At 47.5% G+C, this 26,754-nt stretch overlaps 1 protein-coding gene across 1 annotated transcript; it reads right to left on the bottom strand.

Moving 5' to 3' along the window:
- Positions 1 to 3,015: 3,015 nt before the first annotated feature.
- PIK3R3 (phosphoinositide-3-kinase regulatory subunit 3) lies at positions 3,016 to 19,555 on the bottom strand (the record flags this gene model as incomplete). Its single annotated transcript, XM_073593961.1, is given in 9 exon segments — positions 3,016 to 8,301; positions 11,191 to 11,361; positions 11,444 to 11,518; positions 12,645 to 12,821; positions 12,904 to 13,046; positions 16,042 to 16,167; positions 16,259 to 16,439; positions 19,263 to 19,361; positions 19,444 to 19,555. Coding segments are annotated over 9 exon segments (1,283 nt in total), but the record flags the coding sequence as incomplete, so codon positions are not given.
- Between the last annotated feature and the right edge of the window lie 7,199 nt (positions 19,556 to 26,754).

Raw genomic sequence — 26,754 nt, 5'->3', positions numbered from 1 at the left:
TTCCAGAATCCATATACAGCACCTGATGAATGCCAAATGGTTGGAGGAACTTCTCCAATTGCTTCCAGCTATGACAACTTTCCCTATTGAACTTTTATAACCTGGAGAATAAAGTTTGGCACCAAAACAAAAGCTTTATTGTTCCTCTGCTATTTATAATCAGGTGTCAAAAAACAAAAAGGAATTACAGCCAAAAAGTTCTAGATGGTGTGGATTCCAAGGAGAAAATAAATCCCGGGCCTTGTCCTCTGTCCAACATCCTGGATCCATAAGAACTACTACTACTACTAGATATACCATGACCTGGATTCATGAGACCAACTACTACTAATCTCATGGACACAGGTCATGATAGATCTTGTAGTAGTTGGTCTCACGGATCCAGGTCATGGTAGATCGAGTAGTAGTTGGTCTCCTGAATGCCCATTATGGTGTCCCCAGTAGTAGTTGGTTACATGTATCCAGGTCATGGCATATCTAATAGTAGATGGTCTATGTAGTGATTGTTGGTTACGTGTATCCAAATCATGGCATATCTACTAGTAGGTAGTCTCGCGGATCCAGGTCATGGTTTAACTACTACCAGATATCCCAGGACCTGGATACATGTGACCAACTATCACTAGAAAGACCAAGACCTCGATACATGTGACCAACCACTACTAGGGACACCATGACTGGCATGCAGGAGACCAACTACTACCGGTACTAGATATACCATGACCTGGATCCATGAGACCACCTACTACTTTTCCTTGGGCTCAATGTCTGGTTAATCTTATATCTTTATCTCTCTGTGAACGCTCTGAATCTTTTCCAATGCTGGCACTTCAACATGTGTCCCATGGATAGTCTTTGCGTTTACCCAGAACAGCCAATTGGATTCTACAATGATAGGACATGGAGATTGGATGCTATTGCATGCTTTGACAACGTGGGAGAGCAGTAGAGGCTGAACACAAAGCTACTTCTGCCTGTATTCTGTCGTCATGAAAGGTGACTACGATTCTCATTGGGGAGTTACATTAACCAGCAGGTGCCCAGTCTTTAGATCAATCATCCTAGGCCGGGTCTGTGAATGTGAATGGTGCATTCATAGCAGCCAGCCGGTACCACCTCTGCCCCCCTTCTCACAATCAGTATGGTTCTTAATCATGTGATCAGCACAATGATAGACAACCCGTGGTTGCAGGAAAGAAATTCGCTCCGTCTATGGCTGGCTTAAATGGGTCCTTAGGCATTTAAATCAGCTGAATGAACCTACAAGGGTGGACGTGGCTAATTATGATCTGGGTATTGATCATTATGAAGGGTTAATGTTCCTTGTTGGAGAGCGGTTGGAAGGGGTCATGTCGCTGTTGTCCCATAGATTCAGCTGCATCATGTACTGGAAATCCCTGAACTTGTCGCAGTTCCAATAACCTCTTGTGCTTCATCTGGTGAGTGTGTGTTTTTATGTACCAGGTGGCTGCGTGAAATAAATAAAACACGGCTCTGCTTCATTATTCAGGAAAATATTTTCTTTTTTAATTCTGCAAGACAGGTAAGTATTATGGAACCATGTAATCTGTACACAAATCTGCCCATACAGAGTATTGAACAATTAGATACAAGTTCACTTGTAACAACAGCCCACCATGGTACCAAACCATAAAAAAGTAAATACAGAGGGCGATAGCGGTCACCAGCGAGTGCAGGAGTCCTGGAAGATGCCGGGTGTTGGGCGCCACAAGCGCACGGGGCGGCCCCATCTCTGCGCTGTGGAGAGCCGGAACCTGGATTGCACAATAAAACGGGTTATTGCGTATTTGTACTTTTATTGCATGAGGCTGATCTCTGCCCTGGACTGATGGCTGGTGACCGCTATCGATGAATGGAAAAAAAAAAACAAAAATAAAAAAAAAATTCAGCCTAAAACAGCTAGAGCGTGATGATGGGTGGCGTAACACGAAACGTACAAACTGCCTCTTGTGAAACCCATTGAGTCTACCTATATGATTTCCTCATGACACCATAAAGACAGAACGTGTTTTACACTAACAACAGTCAGAACAAAGTAGCAGAGTAACATGCGGAAAATTCCTCAAAAACAGGAAGAAAAGTCACTAGAGACTGGAGTGAGGTGGTGGTGGGATCCCAGAGAGACCATTAGAAATGTGGCGGGATCTCAGGCGGCCTGTCAGAAATGGGGTGGGATCCTGGACAGACCATCTAAAATGTGGAGGGAAGCGGTGGTGGGATCCCAGACAGACCATTAGAAACGTGGTGGGATCCCGGACAATCCGTCCTAAATGTGGAGTGGGACGGCGGTGGGATCCCGGATGGCCCACCCTAAATGTGGAGTGAGGCGGCAGTGGGATCCCGCGTGGCCCGTCAGAAATGGGGTGGAATCCTGGACAGACCATACAAAATGTGGAGTCCCAGAGAGATCATTAGAAATGTGGTGGGATCCCAGACGGCCCATCCTAAATGTGGTGTGAGGCGGTGGTGGGATCCCGGACGACCCGTCCTAAAATGTGGTGTGAGGCGGCAGCGGCAGAATCCCAGACTGAAATGTGGAGTGGGGCAGTGGTGGGATCCCGGGGCAGACCGCCGCCAGAAACGTGGTGGGATCCTGGACGGCCCGTCCTAAGTGGTGGGACCCCGGCCAGACCGCCGGAAATGTGGAGTGGGGCAGTGGTGGGATCCCAGACGGACCATCAGAAATGTGGAGTGAGGCGGTAGAAGGATCCCAACCAGACCGTCACAAAATGTGTACTAAAAACTGAAGAAGGGTTCCACCACATCCTAGCTAAATTCTGCGCACTTCCTGCGCCCCTCTTCACAGATCCGCCGGGAACGCGCTGTGCACTTACTGCATCGTAATAGCTTATTGGGTTTTCGTTAGTGAAACCTGTTTGCATAATCCTCCAAAGCTTTTTTTTTTTTTTTTTTAATATTAAACTGAATCACTTTCTGTCCCGCAGAATACATAACAATGGTATATATATATTTATAAAAAAAAAAAATTAAACCTTTTAGGTCAAACATAGCATTCTTTAATACATAAAATGAGTGCAACTGAAATGTCATGGATTCTCCTCAATCACTGCAACATATGCTGGAGGCGGAAGCTTCATTTAAAAAAAAAAAATTATAATAATAATTGGGATAGAATGGATTTTATCCTCTGGAATTTCAAGGTCTGAGATGACAAAAAAAAAGGCCTTCATGGCCCTAAGAAGGAATTGCCAGGAATCTGTATACAGCTGGGGCAACTCTTCCATTCCTTTAGTACAGCCCAATAAGGAGCCCCACTGCGGTGCCATTTTTACCCAGCATTCTTTAGTACAGTCCAATAGGGAGACCGGACCCCCGTGATAATTTTTACCCAGAATCCTTTAGTACAGCCCAATATGGAGACCGGACTGTTTATACCCAGCAATTCCTCCATAGGACAGACAATGAGGACCTTTTACAGCTGAGGATATTTGGTGGTCAGACTTGTCTGACAAACGATCTCACTTAAAGGACCAGATGTCCGATGGGAAGATATGGACTGTCTTCAAGGCGTTTTCTTGAAGCAGCCAGAACCATTAGTAAGGAAAAAAGAGAAGAGGAACAAAAAAAAACCAAAAAAATCATCGTCATTTTCAAGTCCATTACCTCCACTGATCAATAAAAAGCTAAATTCCCCTGAAACGATTCTGCCAATAAATGCAGAAATACAGCGAAATGTAGAAAAAGTCATTAAATTGCATGTCCCAACATCCTATAAAAACAACTCTTCTCACAAAGAGTCTTCAAGTACCAAGAGTTCAATTTGTCTTCAAAAAAAGGAGACGAAGCGTTTTTTTTACGTTCCGACAGAAACTGCCGGGTAACAGAACTTGTTCCCGTAGCGTTTGCACCGTCATATCTGGTGACAAGGGTCACATGAAGGACATTTAAAGCTACACCAATGACCTCCTTCCCAGCTACCTATACAGGTGTTGTCGATGCCCCTCCCACTACAATACAAAGGAGGGCGCACACAGTGCTAAAGTGCATCCTCCTTCAGCAGCATCGGTTGCTGGTCTAGACACCCCCCCCCATTTCTCCCCCCCCATCCTGCATTGAAGTGCCCAAGGTGGCTGTCTCCTCGGCCTACCCCTCGGCGAGCGGTTTAGGCTTTGATGGACATTATCTATTAAAGTGAGTGGAGCATTTGATTATAACCAAAAAAAACAGCCGGACCCTCCCCGCCAACCCCCAAATTATCTTGTGCAATATCCCATGGCTCCCCCCCCATTCCAGAAATACAGGACTTGCAGGAGATGTCAGAGGTCCAAGTGTCAGAACAGAAGATATAATTAGAACTTTAGATCAACATGGAGCCAATCAGAGCAGCAATTCACATATGAACAGCCACCTGGCCAAGAGGGCGCGCTGCCGGGGCCTGGCCGCCCGGGCCAAGGGGCACGCCGCTGGGGCTACAGTACTGGTAATAAAAAGGCACACAGTATAGTGCACAGACTATAATATTCCTCACTAGACAATGTGCCTTGGCATGTCATGGAGGGAGGGTTTTCAAGCAAATTAGTGGACAAGATGAGGTGGTTTTTCTAGTGCAAATCAGAACGCTCCAGTTGAGGGTTTTCAGTTAGTTTTGTGACACAAACTGCACCTGCAATCCGGGGTGGTACCACTTGTAGAGATCAGACATTCTCATACAAGGAATCGAGGGCGGCACGTTGGTGCAGATTTATAGCTCATCTTATAGTCAACTATATCTGACAACCTGTTTGCTAAAATTCCCCCCCCAGTGCCAGTTATACATGGATACCGTGGAAGACAATTTCCAGAGCGCGGTGGCCATGAATAAGAAAACGGCAAAAACATAAAACCACCCATACATGTAATACTGACTTGCAATCTCCCCAGCCCCCCACTGGAAGATTAGCAAATACAGGGGAAGAACTGGCACCCGGCCGCTCCACCCAGAAGATACGCGACACCAGCAGCTGCCCAGCCGGGAACGCAGAGAATCGCATTCATATTGCACAGTTACGCCCACTTCTCATATTAATTCGTAAACCAGGAAAGAGACCATAAGAGAGCGCCAATAAGTGCATGGTCTACAAGCTACAGTACATGTGGCCAAACCGTGCACACACGCACTGGGGGGGGTGTTTGGGGTTGGGGTCGGCGCAACACAACCACCAGGACAAAATAAAAAAAAAAAATACATATATGTTGTTCTTTAAAAGGTAATTTTTTTTTTTTTCTTTCATAGAATAAGCCAGTTACTAAAAGAAAAGACCCCCCCCCCCTGCCAAAAAAATAAAATAAACACACTCCTCCCTTATTTTACCCGCTTCTTCCAGCTGGCACCACCTGCTGATATCTGGAGCGCACCGTTTGCCAAAAAGTGAGTGCAAAAAAATTGTCGATGTGCAACGGCCACCATGCCAAGGATGGGCACAAACCCGAGAAAGACGTGTGACTACACCACACAGCGGGGGTCACCCAGACACTCACACAGAACGCAGGAGATGCACAATGCTTCTAGATGGCTAGATAAGCTGTACAAGTGGTTCGTCGGGGGGGGTCAAAGATCCTGACCTTTGCAAAAGAGAGAAGGAAGCTGAAGACTCGCACTAGAAAACATTTCACTTATTAAATAAAAATAAATATAAAACATACCATACAATGTAGCTGCCTAAATCAGATCCGTGATCTGTAATCTCTACTGTGTGACTCCCAATGTTCCTGGCTTTAGGAAACGGTCGGTGTTCTGTGGGCACAGTGACACGGACGCATGTCGGCCACTCCTTTCAGAAGAGCGTCTGATAAATTACCCCCTTTAGCCAATCTGTCTAAATAATTTCCAACAGACCCCCTACCTCTTTATACCCCCTTCTCCCACCACGGGGGGGGGCAGTATTCCTCATCGTACCCCCTCCTCCTACCACTGGGGGGCAGTATGCCTCATCGTACCCCCTCCTCCCACCACTGGGGGGGCAGTATGCCTCATCGTACCCCCTCCTCCCACCACTGGGGGGCAGTATGCCTCATCGTACCCCCTCCTCCCACCACTGGGGGGCAGTATCCCTCATCATACCCCCTCCTCCCACCACTGGGGGGGGGGGGGGGCAGTACCCATCCCAGAACATCTGGCTGAGGATTGTCAAATATCAAGGATCACATCGATCTGCAGCCACGGTGCAGGTGATCCTCTTTGCACACGCGCATACACACGCACACACACACACCGCGAATTGGACCACTATATGGAGGGTTGGGGGACCAGACCTAGCTCTGACTTCCCCTCATCATCTGACACATAAAGAGGGGGGGAAAAAAAAAAAAAAAAAAACTAGTCCCCGGGATCATCAGAGCCAGGCCCTCCCTGTTGGGGGTCTGAAATAGTTTTTTGGTACACTGAGCCATCTAGAAACACCGTCATCTGACAATACAAAGTGACGATTATTTTGTTTCTCCCCCCCAGGAACGATTACACAACGGAGCACCAGCTCATCGTCCGTTTACATTCCAAAGAGTCCATTTGGATTACCTTTGGAAATTAAAAAAAAAAAAAATATATTATTAAACCCTGGAGAGCAGGCGGTGAGCTCTACACGGCAATAGAACATGTTCAGCAGCCAGGCGGCGAGCACTACATTGTAATGTCATGTGTTCTGCTCCCAGGTGGTGAGCACTAAAATGCAATACGAACATGTTCTGCAGTCAGGCGGTGAGCACTACATTGTAATGTCATGTGTTCTGCTCCCAGGAGGTGAACACTACCCTGCAATGGAACATGTTCTGCAGCCAGGCTGTGAGCACTACATTGCAATGTCATGTGTTCTACTCGCAGGCGGTGAGCACTACAATGCAATGGAACGTGTTCTGCTCCCAGGCGGTGAGCACTACAATGCAATGTCATGTGTTCTGCTCCCAGGTGGTGAGCACTACAATGCAATGTCATGTGTTCTGCTCCCAGGTGGTGAGCACTACCCTGCAATGTCATGTGTTCTGCAGCCAGGAGGTGAGCTCTACATTGCAATGTCAACCTGGAGAGCTCTACCCTGCAATGGAACATGTTCTGCGGTGAGCACTACATTGTAATGTCATGTGTTCTACTCCCAGGCAGGCAGTGAGTGCTACCCTGCAATGTCATGTGTTCTGCTCCCAGGCGGTGAGCACTACAATGCAATTTCATGTGTTCTGCTCCCAGGTGGTGAGCGCTACCCTGCAATGGAACATGTTCTGCAGTGAGCACTACATTGTAATGTCATGTGTTCTGCTCCCAGGCAGTGAGCGCTACCCTGCAATGTCAACCTGGAGAGCTCTACCCTGCGATGGAACATGTTCTACAGCCAGGCGGTGAGCAGTACCCTGCATTGGAACGTGTGGTGCAGCTGCCACCTCCAGGATGAAAACAGAAAAATAGATATATAGAAGCTTACAACAATATTCAGATCATTAGTGTTTCAAACCACCGTTTTGTTTTCAAGTTTTGGCGGAGAAGTATGTGCAGATGCCGATGCAAAAATTCCCACATAAGTGCCTAGTTCAGCGATGAGCAAAGTTTTGGTGGTTGAATTTGGTTAGAACTAGACGTTTCCTCACATGAAGAGTAAGTGCTATGGAAGCCAAAACCTTTTGTTTAGTGTTGCAAAAATAAAAGCAACTTTTATTCGAAGTTTTTGTTTCCTTCCAGGAAATCAAAGTGAATTGAGAATCCTTTGGTCTTCTTTCCCATATGTGTTGCTGGCTATCACCAGGAGCACATGCTGGTGCGGACCTTTATCTTCATGTCCTCCAGGCATTGTAGGGTACGAGGAGCACCTCAAAAAAAGACGATCCTTCTCCACCGACGGGAGCCCAGCAAGCTCGGTTCTTCCAGATTCTCAGCTGAACAAGCAAGGAAGCACCAGAACATGGTTCAGCACATGACCAGAACACTGTCCAGCACATGGCCATCCTACGATGACACGCCTTCTTCCTTCACATTCACAAATTCACTTCTTGTGCAAATCAAGCAGTCTAAGTAAAAAGAATGCCCTCTTTAGTTCTAGAAAAAAAAAAAAAAACTGTAGAAAAGATCCAAAATGGCTGCCTGGGGGTCCTCCGGGGGCTTATCTGCACAGGGAGGACGTGTGTGCGTAGACGGGATAGGCCAGCCTGACATTCAGAGAATCGTTGTGTTGGACGAGGGAAGTATGCTGGTAATGGAGGACCAACTCCTTTAGTGTGCTGTACAGGTTGTACGGTTCTGCGAAGCCGAAGCCCCGTGAAGTGCTGTAAATTACGCAATGCTTGACGTCACCGTCCGCCCTATAAAAAGAAGACGACACATGAGAAGAATTATACAAACAGCAGAACGCTGGGGGGGAGGGGCTGGCTAGTCATGGGAATGGTTAGAGCAGGGGGTAGGCTGCTTCGGCCCTCCAGCTGTGGTGAAACTACAAATCCCGTCATGCCTGTGATTGTCAGGGTCTTGCAAGGTCTCCTGGGACTTGTAGTTTCAAAACAGCTGGAGGGCCGAGGTTGCCTACCCCTGGGTTAGAGCCTTCTGGGGAGGATATCCTTAAAGCTGAAGTATAATATACAGCTGTCCTGTGTAACCAGTCCCACTGATGTCAATTGGAATGCATGGATGCTGCTGCTCCCAATGTGACCTGCACAGCCTCGAGCGCTCACTGTCTGTATTGGGGACCGTCCACCCGCATAGATGTCAAATTGGGAGCAGCGGCTCAGTTCAGCCAAATACTTTTCAAGAAATATTTATTTATTTATTTTTTTGAGACCCCTCGACATCATCACTGGGTCCTTCTGCCGGGTCTTTGCTCTGCAGTAAGACAGAGTTTTGTAGGAGGTGGGTTGGCAGGACCCTGTAACAGTCACAGCACTCTTCCATTGGAGGGGGGAAGCATCCCTTTAGGAGGTGCATTGCTACTCCCTGGTGGCCCCTTTGTGCTGCAAACTTATCTGTGCAATTAGTTGATCAGTTGCTTGATTATATTCTAACAGAGAGATCAGCAGATTGCACAGCTGAAGCAGCCAGAAAGGAGGAGCATGCACATCTAAGAAAGGGATGCGTTCTTTTGTATAATGCTTGGGAACAGCAGTACAGTGACAGACAGCAGCCCTAAGCACTGAATCTACACTAAAGTCTGCAGCACCCAGCAGGAGGAGCATGCATGTCTAAAGGGATGTGTTCTTTTGTATAAATGCATGGGAAGAGAAGTACAGTAACAGCCCTAAAAGAATAAATCCACACTAAAGTCTGCAACACCCAGCAGCAGGAGCACGCACATCTAAAAAGGGATGTGTTCTTCTGTATAATGCTTGGGAACAGCAGTACAGTGGACAGACATCAGCCCCAAGAATTAAATCTACACTAAAGTGTGCAGCGCCCAGCGGGAGAAGCATGCACATCGAAAGGGATGCATTGGCAAGATGCTTGGGTACAGGGACTGATATCAGCCCCCAAAAAATGCTTGGGAACAGCAGTACAGTAACATCAGCCCTAAGGATTAAATCCACACTAAAGTCTGCATCGCCCAGCGGGAGCAGCATGCACGTCTAAAGGGATGTGCTAGTCACTGTACTTCTGTTCCAAAAGCATTATACAAAACAATCAAGCCCTTTCGATGTGCATGCTCCTCCTGCTGGGCACTGCAGACTTTAGAGTGAATTTAATCCTTAGGGCTGATGTCAGTCACTGAACTGCTGTTCCCAAGCATTATAGAGAAGGACATCAGCCCTAAGGAATAAATCCACACCAAAGTCTGCAGCGCCCAGCAGGAGGAGCATGCACGTCTAAAGGGATGCATTCTTTTGTATAATGCTCAGGAACAGCAGTACAGTAACTAACATAAGCCCTAAAAATGCTTGGGAACAGCAGTACAGTGACTGAAATCACTGTTAATTAAATCCACACTAAAGTCTGCAGCACCCAGCAGGAGGAGCATGCACACCTAAAAAGGGATAGATTTAGGGTTGCACCGATACTGGTATCAGTGCCGATACTAAGCATTTGCATGAGTATCGGTACTCATGCCGATACCTGAAACTGATACCTTCAGGTTCGGCTCCTTCATCTGTCAGCGAGATTCCCCCGCTGACAGATGAAATGCATGCAAAAGAATGCAGGCAGTCAGTTGTTAAGGAGAGGGGCCGCCGCGTCCTTAACAAGGAATGACATTTCAGCTGTCAGTGGGGACTCCCCTTCCTCACAGTGGACCCGCCCTGGCTCCACCCCCCTCCTGCGCCGCCTCTGTTTTTTTTTTCTTTTTTTGTGTCCTCCGGCAATGTGCTTCTCCTCCTTTGGGCCTCCTCTGTGGGGTGACAGATCTGCCTGCCTGGTTTGTAGTGTGTCCTACACTGAGCCAGGCTTTGCTGCTGCAGAACTTCTTGGAGGGGGGGGGAGGGCAGGTCTGCTGGGTGTTCTAGTGCAGCGATTGGGTTCCCCAATAAACCCCCTTCCCCTCCCAAAACAGCCCTCTCCACCCTAAACAATAACCCACCTCTCCACAAAAAAAAAAAAAAAAAAAAAAAAAAAGGGAAGGGGAAATAAAAAAAAATAAATAGGTATCGGCGAGTACTTGAGGAAAAGTATCGGTACTCGGTCTTAAAAAAACTGGTATAGGTGCAACCCTAGATAGATTATTTTGTATAATGCTTGGGAACAGCAGTACAGTGACTGACATCAGCCCTAAGACTACTCTCACACTGGGGCAGGCGGGCGTCGGTGATAAAGCGGCGCTATTTTTAGCGCCTCTTTACCGTCGCTATTCGGCCGCTAGCGGGGTGATTTTAACCTCCGCTAGCGGCCAAAAAAGGGTTAAAACCGCCGCTGCAGCGGCGCATTGCCGGCACTGCCCCACTGTTTTCAATGGGCAGGGGTGCTTTAGGAGCGGTGTATACACCACTCCAACAGCGCTGCAAAGATGCGGCTTGCAGGACTTTTTGTAACGTCCTGCAAGCGCACCGCTCCAGTGTGAAAGCCCTCAGGCTTTCATGTTGGAGAGACTCTTTACAGGCGCTATTTTTAGCGATGTAGCGCCTGTAAAGCGCCTCAGTGTGAAAGTAGCCTAAGGATTAAATCTACACGTGAAGAAGAGCAAAAATGAATGATGGCAGAAAAAGCCAACAGCTGTGAGAGGTGGCCCAACAACAGTATGGATCAGGAGGAGAGGGGAGGGGACTATAAATACTTACACCACAGAACAGGCGTAGCATCCTTTCTTGCTGCTCTCCCGGATTAGAAAAGCTCCGTCGGTCTTCCCTCGGAGGAGCTCTTCAGCTTCAACCCGATTGATGTCCCCCACAAACCAGGTCTTCTCATCGTAGTGCGGCAGCGGCTCATCCTCCTCGCTCATGAAATAGGGACTGTTAAGGAGAAGATGGGTTAATATCAGAGGACCAGAGCTAGAGACCCAAAGATAAGCTGAGAAACAAGGAAGACACTCACTCTTCTATACTTTCATTCTTTATTCCAAGCCATTCATTGATCCTTTTCTGCCGCACACCTTTGTGATTGAGCCATCTATAGGAGGGAAAAAAATAAATAAATAAAATGGAGAGAAAGTTACTCCATCATGCCATGACATCACGAAACACCACCTCTCATACTTGTCACTGTGACATCAGCAACACTGTTCATGCATTTCATTGGGGCCACAAGAGGTTCTAATGGGGGGGGGACAGACTCCATGCTGGTATAGCCCATATACTACTACCACCATTGGACCCAATACCAGACCAACTCCATGCTAACAGAGCCCATATTCTACCAGAGAGCACAGTAACAGACAAACTCCATTTTACTGGAGACTACAGGAGAACTCAGAACGCCATACTGCTGGAGCCCATATACTAGCAGAGGACCCAGAACCGAACAAACTCCATACCGCTGGAGCCCATATACTAGCAGAGGACCCAGAACTGGACAAACTCCATACTGCTGGAGCCCATATACTAGCAGAGGACCCAGAACCAAACTCCATACTGCTGGAGCCCATAAACTAGCAGAGGACCCAGAACCGAACAAACTCCATACCGCTGGAGCCCATATACTAGCAGAGGACCCAGAACCGAACAAACTCCATACCGCTGGAGCCCATATACTAGCAGAGGACCCAGAACTGGACAAACTCCATACTGCTGGAGCCCATATACTAGCAGAGGACCCAGAACCAAACTCCATACTGCTGGAGCCCATAAACTAGCAGAGGACCCAGAACCGAACAAACTCCATACCGCTGGAGCCCATATACTAGCAGAGGACCCAGAACTGGACAAACTCCATACTGCTGGAGCCCATATACTAGCAGAGGACCCAGAACCAAACTCCATACTGCTGGAGCCCATAAACTAGCAGAGGACCCAGAACCGAACAAACTCCATACCGCTGGAGCCCATATACTAGCAGAGGACCCAGAACTGGACAAACTCCATACCGCTGGAGCCCATATACTAGCAGTGAACCCAATCCTGGGATTGTACTACCCCAGGGGCTCATCATTCTACACCAACATCAGAAGGGAATAGCTCTACATTAAGTCAGCTGTGCATTGTAGACTATAGGTCATACATGGGGAGTTTTAAGAGTACAGCTCGGGGGGGGGCACACCCCTCAATATAATGACATTAGCGGTAGTCAGGGAACTCACACTAGGTACTGGTCTCGGATCTTCCTCAGCTGGATCAGATCGGGTTTGATGCTGTTCATCTTCTTGTCCGTTTCCCGGTTGTCTAGCGCCTGTTTCTTCAGGTCTTGCTGCAGCTGCAGTTTACCGTCATGAATTTCCCCCAAACGAGAATTCAGCTTCTCAAAATTGCCGATTATTCTGGGAGGAAGAGGAAGAATTCAGTGCTGGCTGTGCACACGCCGCAGAACAACCAACAGGAGCCGACGTCACCGGTACCTACCTCTCCATCTCCTTCTCTCCGCTCTCCCGCTGAGACCTCTCCAGGAACTCCTTGCTGAACCTCTCCTGGGAATGACACTGCTCCTCAAATATCTTGATGGTTTCATTGAAGGCTTCGATTGCCGTTCGCTTCATCTGAATCTCCTGCAGGACAAAAAAAAAAAAAAAAAAAAAAAATTCAATGTTATGCCACATATATGATCAATGAATACCATACATGATCCGTGAGCACAATACGCACTACATACAATATGTGAGGACAAGTGAATGCCGTGTAGGACTATGCAATAGAATTATAGGATTTATTTTGTCTTATACAATTTTATTCAGAATGTTGCAATAAAATTAGCATTGAACAGTCTATTCTAGAAATAGAAAAAAAAAAAAAAAAAAAAAAAAAAAAAAAAAAAAGCCAGTAGATAAAGGAGGTGCCACTATCATTCCTGCAGTCTAACAAAGGAGATTAGACATGACATTGCGCCTCTTGTGGCAATTGGAGGGAACTGCAGGTGATGTAATCAATATCCTCCCAGCCTTCATCCTGTGACTTACATTAGAGGGGAAACAAACCGATACAAAAGGCCTCAGATCCCCGGAGCCCAGACCGCTACCAACGGTACATTCTGTGCATCCTCTCCAGCTCATTGGAGGTTTCCTTGCCTTGCTACTCAACACCCACGGGAGGAAATTACTTATAGACTGGTTTATTCTCTTAACTTACTTTTTATGTACTGTCCATTCCATTTTTTTTTTTTTTTATTTCTTTTGATCTTTGTATACATAAATCTTTCTTGGGGGGGGGGGGGGTCAAATCTCTGTAGCATGCCCCCAGCCTCCGACTGTCGCGCCCCCACGCAGGTGCGTCCCCAGCCTTCCACCCGTCACGCCCCTCAGTGGTCTGATCATTGGCATAGTCCCGAAGATCTGAGCTGTGCGCACCAATGTCACGTCACTACAGGCGCCAGATGCAATTCCTGCTGTAGTAGTAGTAGTAGAAAGGTGGGCGGAACGATAGAATGGAGGCACCTTCCCAAGAGGAAAGCATGCCTTGCTTAGCACCCGTCACAATGAATCCTGGGAATTGTAGTCCCTCTGTGGGTGCCAGACACTGGATGTAAACATGGCAGATCGCCACAGTCCACCTGTGTGTCATTTAATCTCCGTATAAATACAGCTGTTCTGTGAAGCCCTCAGGAGGTTTGTTAGAGAACATTAGTGAACAAACAGCATCATGAAGGCCAAGGAACACACCAGACAGGTCAGAGATAAAGTTGTGGAGAAGTAGAAAGCAGGGTTAGGTTATTAAAAAAAAAAAAAAAAATCTCCCAAGCTTTGAACATCTCACGGAGCTCTGTTCAATCCATCATCGGAAAATGGAAAGAGTATGGCACAACTACAAACCTACCAAGACATGGCCGTCCACCTAAACCAGTGGTTCTCAACTCCGGTCCTCAGGACCCACTAACAGGCCAGAATTTAAGTATTACCTTGGGGGAGATACAGACTAGAACACTGCAATCACTGAGCAGCAAATGATATCACCTGTGATGTATTTCAGTTATCCTGCAAACCTGGCCTGTTAGTGGGCCCTGAGGACAGGAGTTGAGAACCACTGACCTAAACTGACTGGCCGGGCAAGGAGAACATTCATCAGAGAAGAACCAAGAGGTCCATGGTAACTCTGGAGGAGCTGCAGAGATCCACAGCTCAGGTGGGAGAATCTGTCCACAGGACAACTATTAGTCGTGTTCTCCACAAATCTGACCTTTATGGAAGAGTGACAAGAAGAAAGACATTGGTGAAAGAAAGTCATAAGAAGTCCTGTTTGTAGTTTGTGAGAAGCCATGTGGAGGACACAGCAAACATGTGGAAGAAGGTGATCTGGTCAGAGGAGACCAAAATTCAACTTTATGGCCTAAAATCAAAACGCTATTTGTGGAGGAAAACTAACACTGCACATCACCCTGAACACACCATCCCCACCGTGAAACATGGTGGTGGCAGCATCATGTGGTGGGGATGGTTTTCTTCAGCAGGGACAGGGAAGCTGGTCAGAGTTGATGGGAAGATGGATGGAGACAAATACAGGACAATCTTAGAAGAAAACCTGTTAGAGTCTACAAAAGACTTGAGACCGGGGCGGAGGTTCACCTTCCAGCAGGACAACGACCCGAAACATCCAGCCAGAGCTACAATGGAATGGTTTAGATCAAAGCATATTCATGTGTTAGAATGGCCCAGTCACAGTCCAGACCTAAATCACATTGAGAATCTGTGGCAAGACATGAAAATCGCTGTTCACAGACGCTCTCCATCCAATCTGACAGAGTTTGAGATATTTTACAAAGAAGAATGGGCAGAAATGTCCTCTCTAGATGTGCAAAGCTGGTAGAGACTTCCCCAAAAAGACTTGTAGAGAAAGGGGGTTCTACAAAGTATTGACTCCGGGGGGCGCCATACAAATGTCCCCCCCCCCCCCCCCCCCCCACACACACTTTTCACATATTTATTTGTATCATTTTCTTTCCACTTCACAATTATGTGATCGACCAACACAAAGTGGCACATAAAATCCCAATAAAATACATTTACGTTTTTGGTTGTAACATGACAAAATGTGGGAAATGTCAATGGGGTATGAATACTTTTTCAAGGCACTGTAGACACTATATATCTTTTGCGCAAATCTATATACTTATTGGGATTTTTTAAAACAAAAATATGTAGTGGAATACAAATTGGTTTAAATATGAAGAAATTAGATTTTTAATTTTTTTATTGGATATGTTTTATAGCAGATAGTAAAGTATTGGTTTTGTTTTTTTTAAATGGTCAGGTTTTATTTTTTGTTTATAGTGCAAAAAAAAAAAAAAAAAAAAAAAGGGACATAAATTTTATTTATTTGTGTACACAGCATCGCCTGACCGTGAAATTGTCAGTTAAAGTAACGCAGTGTCATATTGCAAAAAATGGCCTGGGTCATGGGGGGTTGGGGTGAAACTTCCCAGAGGTCAGGTGATTAATCTGAAGAAAGAATAATGATGCCAGTATGCCTAAAAATGCCTTAGTCCTTATAGCTGCACATATACATGAACACATCCCTAAGACAAGTAGTGGGTGGTGTACACCCGGGGCTGACCTGCGACGTCTTGGTGTACTCCTCATACAGTCTGTCGTATTCCCGGCTCTTGTCCTGGAACTGCCCGTGATATTCCTGGAGCTTCTTCCCCACGGCGTCTATACTGTCCTCCTTCACCAGCTGGTCCTGTTCAGAGCAAAAGACAGATGGCCATGTTAGTTCACGATGGACCCCGTGCTATACTGATCAATGCCCTCCATGCCAAGCATAGGCTCACCTGCTGGTACCGGGACACCGGGTACAAGAGCTTGACATCCAGCTTTGGGTTATACTGAGCCAGAGATTCGTGCCTGTAATGGTTGATCAGTTCCACAACAGACTTGAAGGTGAGGGGATCGGAGAACCCGTATTTCCCATCTCGGTGATAAATCTTTATCAGTTTGTTGTTTCCGCCCTTTCTGGAATAAAAGCGAGAGGAATGATGAGAGGAAGCTCCAGAAAACACGTGTCGGGACAGGGGGGCCGCCCAGAACTGGACACCCCATATTACAGGTGACTGTATTCTACCAGAGGACGCAGAACCGGACACTCCATATTACTGGAGCCTGTACACTACCAGAGGACCCAGAACCGGACACTCCATATTACTGGAGCCTGTACACTACCAGAGGACCCAGAACCGGACACTCCATATTACTGGAGCCTGTACACTACCAGAGGACCCAGAACCGGACACTCCATATTACTGGAGCCTGTACACTACCAGAGGACCCAGAACCGGACACTCCATATTACTGGAGCCTGTACACTACCAGAGGACCCAGAACCGGACACTCCATATTACTGGAGCCTGTACACTACCAGAGGACCCAGAACCGGACACTCCATATTACTGGAGCCTGTATTCTACCAGAGGACCCAGAACCGGACACTCCATATTACTGGAGCCTGTACACTACCAGAGGACCCAGAACCGGACACTCCATATTACTGGAGCCTGTATTCTACCAGAGGACCCAGAACCGGACACTCCATATTACTGGAGCCTGTATTCTACCAGAGGACCCAGAACCGGACACTCCATGTTACTGGTGACTGTATACTACCAGAGGACCCAGAACCAGACACTCCATATTACAGGTGACTGTATACTACCAAAGGACCCAGAACCAGACAGTCCATATTACAGGTGACTGTATACTACCAGAGGACCCAGAACCAGACAGTCCATATTACAGGTGACTGTATACTACAAGAGGACCCAGAACCAGACACTCCATATTACTGGTGACTGTATACTACCAGAGGACCCAGAACCAGACAGTCCATATTACAGGTGACTGTATACTACCAGAGGACCCAGAACCAGACACTCCATATTACTGGTGACTGTATACTACCAGAGGACCCAGAACCAGACACTCCATATTACTGGTGACTGTATTCTACCAGAGGACCCAGAACCAGACAGACACTCCATATTACTGGTGACTGTATACTACCAGAATACCCAGAACCAGACACTCCATATTACAGGTGACTGTATACTACCAGAGGACCCAGAACCAGACACTCCATATTACAGGTGACTGTATACTACCAGAGGAATCAGAACTGGACACTCCATATTACAGGTGACTGTATACTACCAGAGGACCCAGAACCAGACAGTCCATATTACAGGTGACTGTATTCTACCAGAGGCCCCAGAATCTGACAAACTCTATACTACTGGTGACTGTACAGTGGGGGGAAAATAATGATTTGATTCCCTGCAGGTTGTATAAGTTTTGCCCACTTACAAAGAAATGAAGGGTCTATAATTTTTATCATAGGTGTATTTTATATGATAGAGACAGAATATCAACAAAAAAATCCAGAAAAAACACAAATGTTATAAATGGAGTTGCAGTTCAGCGAATAAAATAAGTATTTGATCCCCAAGCAAAACATGACTTAGTAGTTGGTGGAGAAACCCTTGTTGGAGATCACAGAGGTCAGACGTTTCTTGTAGGTGGTGATCAGGTTTGCACACATCTCAGGAGGGATTTTGGTCCACTCATCTTTACAGATCTTCTCTAAATCCTTAAGGTTTCTTGGCAACTTCAGTTCCCTCCACAAAATTTTCTATAGGATTAAGGTCTGGAGACTGTCTAGGCCACTCCATTACCCTTATGTGCTTCTTCTTGAGCCACTCCTTTGTTTCCTTGGCGGTATGTTTTGGGTCATTGTCATGCTGGAAGACCCATCCACGACCCATCTTCAGTGTTCTGGATGAGGGAAGAAGGTTCTCATCCAAGATCTTACAATACATGGCCCCCGTCCATTGGCCCCTCAATGTGGCAAAGTCGGCCTGTACCTTTATCAGAGAAACAGCCCCAAAGCATCATGTTTCCACCTCCGTGTGACTGTAGGGATGATGTTCTTAGGGTCATAGTCAGCATTTTTCGTCCTCCAAACACAGGGAGTCAAGTTTTTGCCAAAGCGCTGAATTTTGGTCTCATCTGACCACAGAACTTTCTCCCAATCCTTCTCTGAATCATTTAGATGTTCATTGGCAAACTTCAGACGTTCCTCTACATGTGTCTTCCTGAGGAGGGGGACCTTGCGGGGGCTGCAGGATTTCAATCCATGGTGGTGTATTGTGTTACCAATGGTTTGTTCGGTGACTGTGGTCCCAACTGCCTTGAGATCCTTCACAAGCTCCTCCCGTGTAGTTCTGGGCTGATCCCTCACTTTTCTCATGTCTATCCTCACCCCATGAGGAGAAATCTTGCATGGCGCTCCAGACTGAGGACGATTTATGGTCGTTTTGTATTTCTTCCATTTGTGAATAATCGCTCCAACAGTTGTCTCCTTCTCACCAAGCTTCTTGCTGATGGTCTTGTAGCCCATTCCAGCCTTGTGCAGGTCTACAATCTTCTCCCTGACGTCCTCTGACTGATCTTTGGTCTTCCCCATGATGGTGAGGATTGGATGGAAGAAAGAGATTCTGAGGACAGGTGTCTTTTATACACATAACGAGTTGTCCTTAGGAGAACCTTCTTACATTGACAGGACTAATCTGTGGACCACATGAGCACCTACTGTAGACAGTCTGTGGGGGCAGAATTATTGTTGGTTGGTTATCAAATATTTTATTTACAGAACTCCATTTATAACATTTGTATACTGTGGGTTTTTCCTGGACTTGATTTTTTCAGCCAAACAAGGTCTACGGCCCTCCAGATTATTCTACTCAATGTCTTCCCCCTTCATATGAGACCTGCAGAGACACCTACCTGAGTGTCAGTGTGTAATCTCCCTGCATCTTTGTGGAGGCGTCACGGACCAGGAACGTCCCATCCGGCATGTCACGCAGCTTGTCGTTCACCTCTTCCCTGCGGAGAGAAAAGGGGGACTGAGCCGCTGCAGCACAATGGACACAACGTACGGAAGGTGGACGAATGTTAGGATCGTTACCTGGAGATGTCTCCCCAGTACCACTCTGCATCGTGGAGCGCAGTGCAGGCGCCGTCCTTATTGCTGATGTTACACAGGGGACTCATGGGCTTGGCTGGTTTTGGTGGAAGTGCTGCAAAAAAAAGTAAAAAAAAAAAAAAAAAAAAAAAATTTTCAGCAAATCAAAAACAGATTTGTTATTCGATCTGACACACAAAAACACGACAGAGTACGAGGCCCACCAAAATGTTCACATCCCACCCCTCAGATGGCACAGAGGTTGGTGAAATGCATTACCCTGACAGAGGAGATCAGAAATAAAATCTGATGGAAAACTCCGCACAATCCAAATCACCGCTCTGAAGAGACCTGTAGCCCCGGATCACACTGAGGCAGCGCGACTTGCAGCACGACTGCCTCAGGCAACCTGGACACGACAGGGGCGGCGACTTGCAAAACAACTTCTATATAGAAGTCTATGCAAGTCGCCTCAAGTCGCCCCCAAAGTAGTACAGGAACCTTTTTCTAAGTCGGAGCGACGCAAGAACGGTTCCATTGTACAGAACGGGACGCTTCTTGTCAGGCGGCTAGGTCGCCTGACAAGTCGTCCTAGTGTGAACTGACCCTTAGGATTCCTTCACACTGGATGCGACTTGTCATGAGACTTCATTTTATTGCTAGAAAATTACTTCGAACCCCCAAACACATACTTTTTTTACTTTTTTTTTTTTAGCAGAGACCTTGGGAATAAAGTGGCGGTGGTTGCAATTCTTGTTAAGCCGAGTAAATAGATACCAAACATGTCACACTTTAAAATTGCGCACGCTCGTGGAATGGTACCAAACTTCGGTACTTAAAGTGGAGTTCCACCCACTTTTACAACTCTTCAGTATCTCTCACTAAACTGTGCACTGTAAACGAATTGGATATTTTTAAATTTTTTTTTTCTCAGCACTTACTGTATATCTGCTGTATTCATTTTTCACTTCCTCCTCCCTGGCCGTGGCCCATCGCATCATTTCCTGTTTGCAATGCCTTCTGGGAAGGGGCGGCAACTTCCTCTGACACTGCCGTTGCTATGGAAACCTGATCTGAAACCTATTACACTGCTTGTGCTGCACTGAGCATGTGCAATGATGCAAGGATGAGATCCAGGAAGAAATACAGTCTGGCTTCAGATGCCCACACTTAAGATGGCCACGGCCTGCTGTAAGTTTATAAAATAACAAACTACTGCTATAAACTAACAAAACAGACCTTAGTTTACAGACTAACTTTACTAGAATACATTAAGCTTGTGTATTATAGGGGTATTTTTATTTAAAAAGTATAATTTCGGCCGGAACACCACTTTAAAAAATCTCCATTGGCAACCTTTAAAAAAAAAAAAAAAAAAAAAAAAAAAAAATTTTTTTTACAGGTTACCAGTTTAGAGTTACAGAGGAGGTCTAGGGCTAGAATTATTGCAGCGATATCTCACATGTTTGGTGCGAACATCAGCGTACATAACATGCATTTAAATAAAAAGAAAGTTACAATGTGGCTACAGTGTCAGGCCAAGAATCTAACTTTTTTGTCTGATGGGCATTTAAAGTGTTACTAAACCTAAAAACGTTTTATACCTTAATGCATTGTTTGCATTAAAAAAAAAAAAAAAAAAAAAAAAAACAAACACCACCCACCTTTCAAATTTCCCTGTGCCCCACCCCCTTCCCCTGTGTGAAGAGTAAGAGAGGGGAGAAGAGATCAGCACTGTGCACGACTTGCATCTATTCTCCCCTCTCTTCCTCTTCACACAGCATTCGAGAAGCAGCAGGAGCCATTGGTTCTTGCTGCTGTCATTCAAATGCAGTGAAGAGAAAGTGGGTGTGTGTGTGTGTGTGTGTGTGTGGTGGGGGGGGGGGCGGCGGGCCTAGGTCCCGCTGTGCAAGTCTATGGAGCGCAGCTCAATAGAAACACAGGTTGGGAGAGCGCAGACCACGCTTCTCCTCATAGCCAGCGGCTAGCTATGGTGGACATAACAAGAGGAGGAGGAGCCAAGATCGCTGGCCGGGGACAGGGAGGAGGAAGAAGGAGGAAGAGGAAGGAGGAAGGAGGCGGCAAGTATAACAGGTTTGTTATTTTAATTAAAAAAAAAAAAAAAAAAAAAAAAAAAAAAAACTTTAGGAACACTTTAAAAGTGTCGTGAGATTTCTGAGTCGCACAGAAAATCGCATGACAAAAAGGAAATCACATTGTTGGTGACCGTTCACATCAATGCGATTTTGGAAAAGGTTCCTGTGCAACTTTGGTGCAATTTACAGGGCAACTTGGCCTCATAGAATTTCCAAAAAAAAATAAATAAAAAATCCACAACCAATGGGGCTTTGATAAAGCACAATCACTTGTGTGTGTGAAACGCGTAAGCTGTTCCTCCCTTGCTTATACATGTAGTGCTCTTCATGGTTTTATGCAAAAAAATGTATTTAGATCTTGGTTTGGTGTGCAGCCACCCGGATTTTCCCTTCAAAAAAAAAGTTGCAAAAAAATAAATAAATAAATAAAAAAACCAAACACTACAAGAACGGAGCCTAAATCTTATGCATGCCGTTACCCTTGACTCTGGGTTCTTGCTATTTATGTAGCCCGGAATGCATCAACTATAGTAGTTGCAGGCGCGGTCTACCCTTCATTGAACACATACAAATTTATTTTTCTATAAGCTATACTTCTATGTTCGTCTGATGATAATTGGCATCTCACATTAAGCACACAAAAAAAAAAAACCCGGCCGTGATTTTGCATTCAGTAATTATTCCCGATCTTCTCTACACAAAACAAAAACTTTAATAACGCCATCACAGCGCTAATCTAAGATTTCTACAAGTGTTTTCACTTTGCACACAACCAATAATTCTCCATGTATGTGCCAACACCGGGGGAATTGCCCCCTAGAACTATCCCCGTACCCGGGGTCCATACTGCCCAATATCTGAAGGATAAACCCAGAGCTACAGAAACATCCACCATCCACTTCTCACTACTTTACAGACCTACAGAACGTCCCGTAAAAAAGTGAAACAAAACCCGACCGGCTACATTCCTACCTCTCCCCACAGACCGAGTTCATAGAACTGACATACTTACAACTTAAAGTAAGAAAAGTCAGATGGGAGCGGACATCTGCCGGGGGGTGCGGGGGTTGTGGGTCAGATACCCCCTCCTATACATGCTCAGCGACTCCTCTACACACACTCAGATAGGTGGCTCTTGGGGGAAAAAAAAAAAAAAAAAAAAAAAAAAAAAATCGGACCAGGCACCTTCTCCTATACACACTCATAAAAGGTGGTTCTTGGGGGAGCAGACATCTGCCAGGGGTTGTGGGCCAGGCACCCTCTCCTATACACGCTTAGAAAGGTGGTTCTTGGTGGAGCAGACATCTGCCGGGGGTTGTGGGACATGCACCCTCTCCTATACACGCTCAGTAAGTTGGTTCTTGAGGAAGCAGACATCTGCCAGGGTTTGTGGTCAGACACCCTACACACACACACTCCGTAAGTTGGCTCTTGGGGGAGCGGACATCTGCCGTGGGTTGTCGGTCAGATACCCTCTCCTATACAAACTCAGTGACTCCTATACACGTGCAACAAGTTGGATCTTGGGGGAGCGGACATCTGCCGAGGGTTGTGGTTCAGACACAGTTTGTGTGTGTTTTTTTCAACCATACTCACACACAAAGTCCATCCAGGTCAACCATAAAATAAATTATACAATCCCATATACACAATCCTACACCCACAATTGATCCACAGAAAAGTAAAAACCCCAGCAAAGAATGATCCAATTTGCTCCAGCAGGGGAAACAATTCCTTCCTGATCCCCCCCGAGAGGCAATCGGATATTCCCTGGATCAACTTTACCTATAAAATGTCAGTACCCAGTTATATTCTGTACATTTAGGAAAGAATCCAGGACTTTCTTAAAGAAATCTACTGAGCTGGCCAGAACCACCTCTGGAGTAAGTCTATTCCACATTTTCACAGCTCACCCTCAGACACCCTCTCCTATACTCAGTAAGTTGGTTCTTGGGGGAGCAGACATCTGCTGGGGGTTGTGGGACAGGCACCCTCTCCTATACACGCTCAGTAAGTTGGTTCTTGGTGGAGCAGACATCTGCCGGGGGTTGTGGGACATGCACCCTCTCCTATACACGCTCAGTAAGTTGGTTCTTGGGGGGAGCAGACATCTGCTGGGGGTTGTGGGACAGGCACCCTCTCCTATACACGCTCAGTAAGTTGGTTCTTGGTGGAGCAGACATCTGCCGGGGGTTGTGGGACATGCACCCTCTCCTATACACGCTCAGTAAGTTGGTTCTTGGGGGGAGCAGACATCTGCTGGGGGTTGTGGGACAGGCACCCTCTCCTATACACGCTCAGTAAGTTGGTTCTTGGGGGGAGCAGACATCTGCCGGGGGTTGTGGGACAGGAACCCTCTCCTATACACGCTCAGTAAGTTGGTTCTTGGTGGAGCAGACATCTGCCGGGGGTTGTGGGACAGGCACCCTCTCCTATACACGCTCAGTAAGTTGGTTCTTGGGGGGAGCAGACATCTGCCGGGGGTTGTGGGACAGGCACCCTCTCCTATACACCCTCAGCGACTCCTCTTCACACTCACCAAGTTGGTTCGGGGGGCCCCAGCATCTGCCAAGGGTTGTGGGTCAGACACCCTCTCCTCTACACGCTCAGTGACTCCTCTACACGCTCATATAGGTGGCTCTTCTACAGCTTTGCTCGCTAGTAACCCTAATCCTCCTTCCCCCGCCTCCTCCCTTCGCACTGCTCGCCATCCAACCTGATTTCTCTTCTAAATCCCAAATCAGATGCTGTTGGCAAAAACTAATCTCTGAATGGAGACAGGGCAGCGGCCAATCAGGCTCAGCAGAGGAATCGTATGTTACTGACGTTGAGCTGCAGAAAGATGTGCGGGGGAGCAGGAGGCACTTTTTAGTAAAGCGGCTCGGCAGTTTTTTTTTTTGGTGCTCAGTTTCTGCAGAAGCTGGGGGGGGGATCGTGCAGAAAAGGGATTTCTGGGGGGGTGGGGGGGGGGGGGACACATTTTGTACAGCAGTCTATGCAGCTACGGGAAAGCTGCAGGATACAGAAGGGCAACATTGACACAAAGAGCCGGACACAATGTAGCAGAAAAAAAAAAGTAGAATATAGGATTGTTCATTTAAAGAGAAAGGAGGCCGGAAATGTCAGGAACTACAGAACAGACCCCCCCCCCCCCCCCCCCCGAATTATTACACCGGATTTATTAATCATAGCCCACTACCCTAGTTGGCTTTTTAATGGGGGGGGGGGGGGGGAATAGCCTCTCAACTTTTTTTTTTTTTTTTTAATGGGGGGGGGGAAATAACCTCGACTTTTTTTTTTAATGGGGGGAAATAGTAATGGCTGGGCCTTTTCTTTATGGGGATGATGGTAATCACTCGACTATATCCTTGGGGGGGGGGGGGGGGAATTGAACCATAGTAATGGCCTGGCCTTCTCTTCATAGGGGAGATGGTAACCACTCAACACCTTTTCTATATAACGGGGGGGGGGGGGGGGGGAAGCGCTCGACTTTTTCTTTATGGGGGAGGGGAATGATGGTAGTTGTGCAACTACTTTTCCTTTATGGGGGGGGGTGATAGTAATAGCTAGGCCTTTTCTTTATGGAGAAGATGGTAACTGCTTGGAGTTTTACTTTATGGGGGGGGAATGATGGTAACCGCTCGGCATGTTCTTTATTGGGGGGGGTGGGGGCGGCAGCCTCTTGATTTTTCCTTTATGTGTGTGGGGGGGGGGGGGGGTGTTAACCACTCGGCTTGTTCTTAATGGGGGGGGGGGGGGGGGGGAGATTGGGTAATGGTAGCCACTCGACCCTTCCTTTATGGGGGGGGGGGGGATGATCATAGCCACTCGACTTTTTCTTTATGGGAGGGGGGGGGGGAGGAATAATGGTAACCACTCTACTTTTCCTTTATGATTGGGGGGGGGGATGATGGTAGCCGCTTGACCTTTCCTTTATGGGGGGGGGGAGGGGGTAGTGGTAAGCACTCTACTTTTCCCTTTATGATGGAGGGGGGGGGGGTAAACGCTCGACCTTTCCTTTATGGGGGGGGGTAGTGGTAAGCACTCTACTTTTCCCTTTATGATGGAGGGGGGGGGGGGGGGGGGGGGGGGTGGGTAAACGCTCGGCTTGTCTTCATGTATAGAAATCTGCAGGAACAGACATGCAATGCCCGCCACAGCCAGGCCACAGGAAGCCCCCCCATCCTGACACTGGTATAGAACAATGGATGAGGAGTCGGGCCGGACTGATAAGTGGCGGGGACCCCCGCACGCTCCTCCGGTTCAGTATTTTGATAGGATATCCTCGGCGGGCAGGCAGGCGAGGAGTTAAATGACTTGGCATAGAATGGAGGAATGTGGGAACAATGCCGATCGCCTGCCTGGTGCACTATACACGAGAAGGGGGTGTGACCGCCCGGCTCCATGGTGTGCAAAACTCCAAAATGCCACCGAACCGACGCAGCGCACGACTCCCACAGCCGATCTGCATTGCAGCCACCGGCACGGGAAGGGTTAATCCATCGCTTTTTATGACGAAGAAAAAAGTAACAATAGAGGGAGGATGGGGAGCAGACGAATGGGGGGGGGGGGGGGCACCCCAAAAATCCAACTTCTGAGAACTGAATATGTGACAGCAAAGAGACACAGAGGAGGTCCGGCCCCAGAGGAGCCCCCCCCCCCCCGTCCAGCCAGCACTGCCATACATCAAACACCCGGAGCTGCAGGCGGGGAGATCAGTCTACACACAAAGTTACAGCAAAATGCAATATACACCTACAGGGGTCTGCATAGGGTCCGGGGGGGGGGGGGGGGAGAGGATGTGTACCCATGGGGGTCTGTGCAGGAGGGGGGTGATGTGCACCTACGGGGGTCTGCGCGGGGGGGGGGCCGATGTGTACCCACAGGGGGTCTGGACAGGGTGCGGGGGGGGGGGGTGGTTATGTGCACCTACGGGGGTCTGCGCAGGGTGCAGGGGGGGGGGGAATGTGTACCCACAGGGGGTCTGCACAGGGTGCGGGGGGGGGGGAGATGATGTGTACCCATGGGTGTCCGTGCAGGAGGGGGGTGATGTGCACCTACGGGGGTCTGCATAGGGTGCAGGGGGGGATGATGTGCACCTACAGGGGTCTGCACAGGATGCGGGGGGGGGGGTGATGTGCACCTACAGGGGTCTGCATAGGGTGCAGGGGGGGATGATGTGCACCTACAGGGGTCTGCACAGGATGCGGGGGGGGGT

The sequence above is a fragment of the Aquarana catesbeiana genome, linkage group LG07 (assembly GCF_042186555.1).
Source record: "Aquarana catesbeiana isolate 2022-GZ linkage group LG07, ASM4218655v1, whole genome shotgun sequence".
In the NCBI taxonomy this organism is placed as follows: domain Eukaryota; kingdom Metazoa; phylum Chordata; class Amphibia; order Anura; family Ranidae; genus Aquarana; species Aquarana catesbeiana.
Note: the sequence above shows the minus strand (reverse complement) of the source record. Positions and strands in the feature narration are given on the sequence as shown.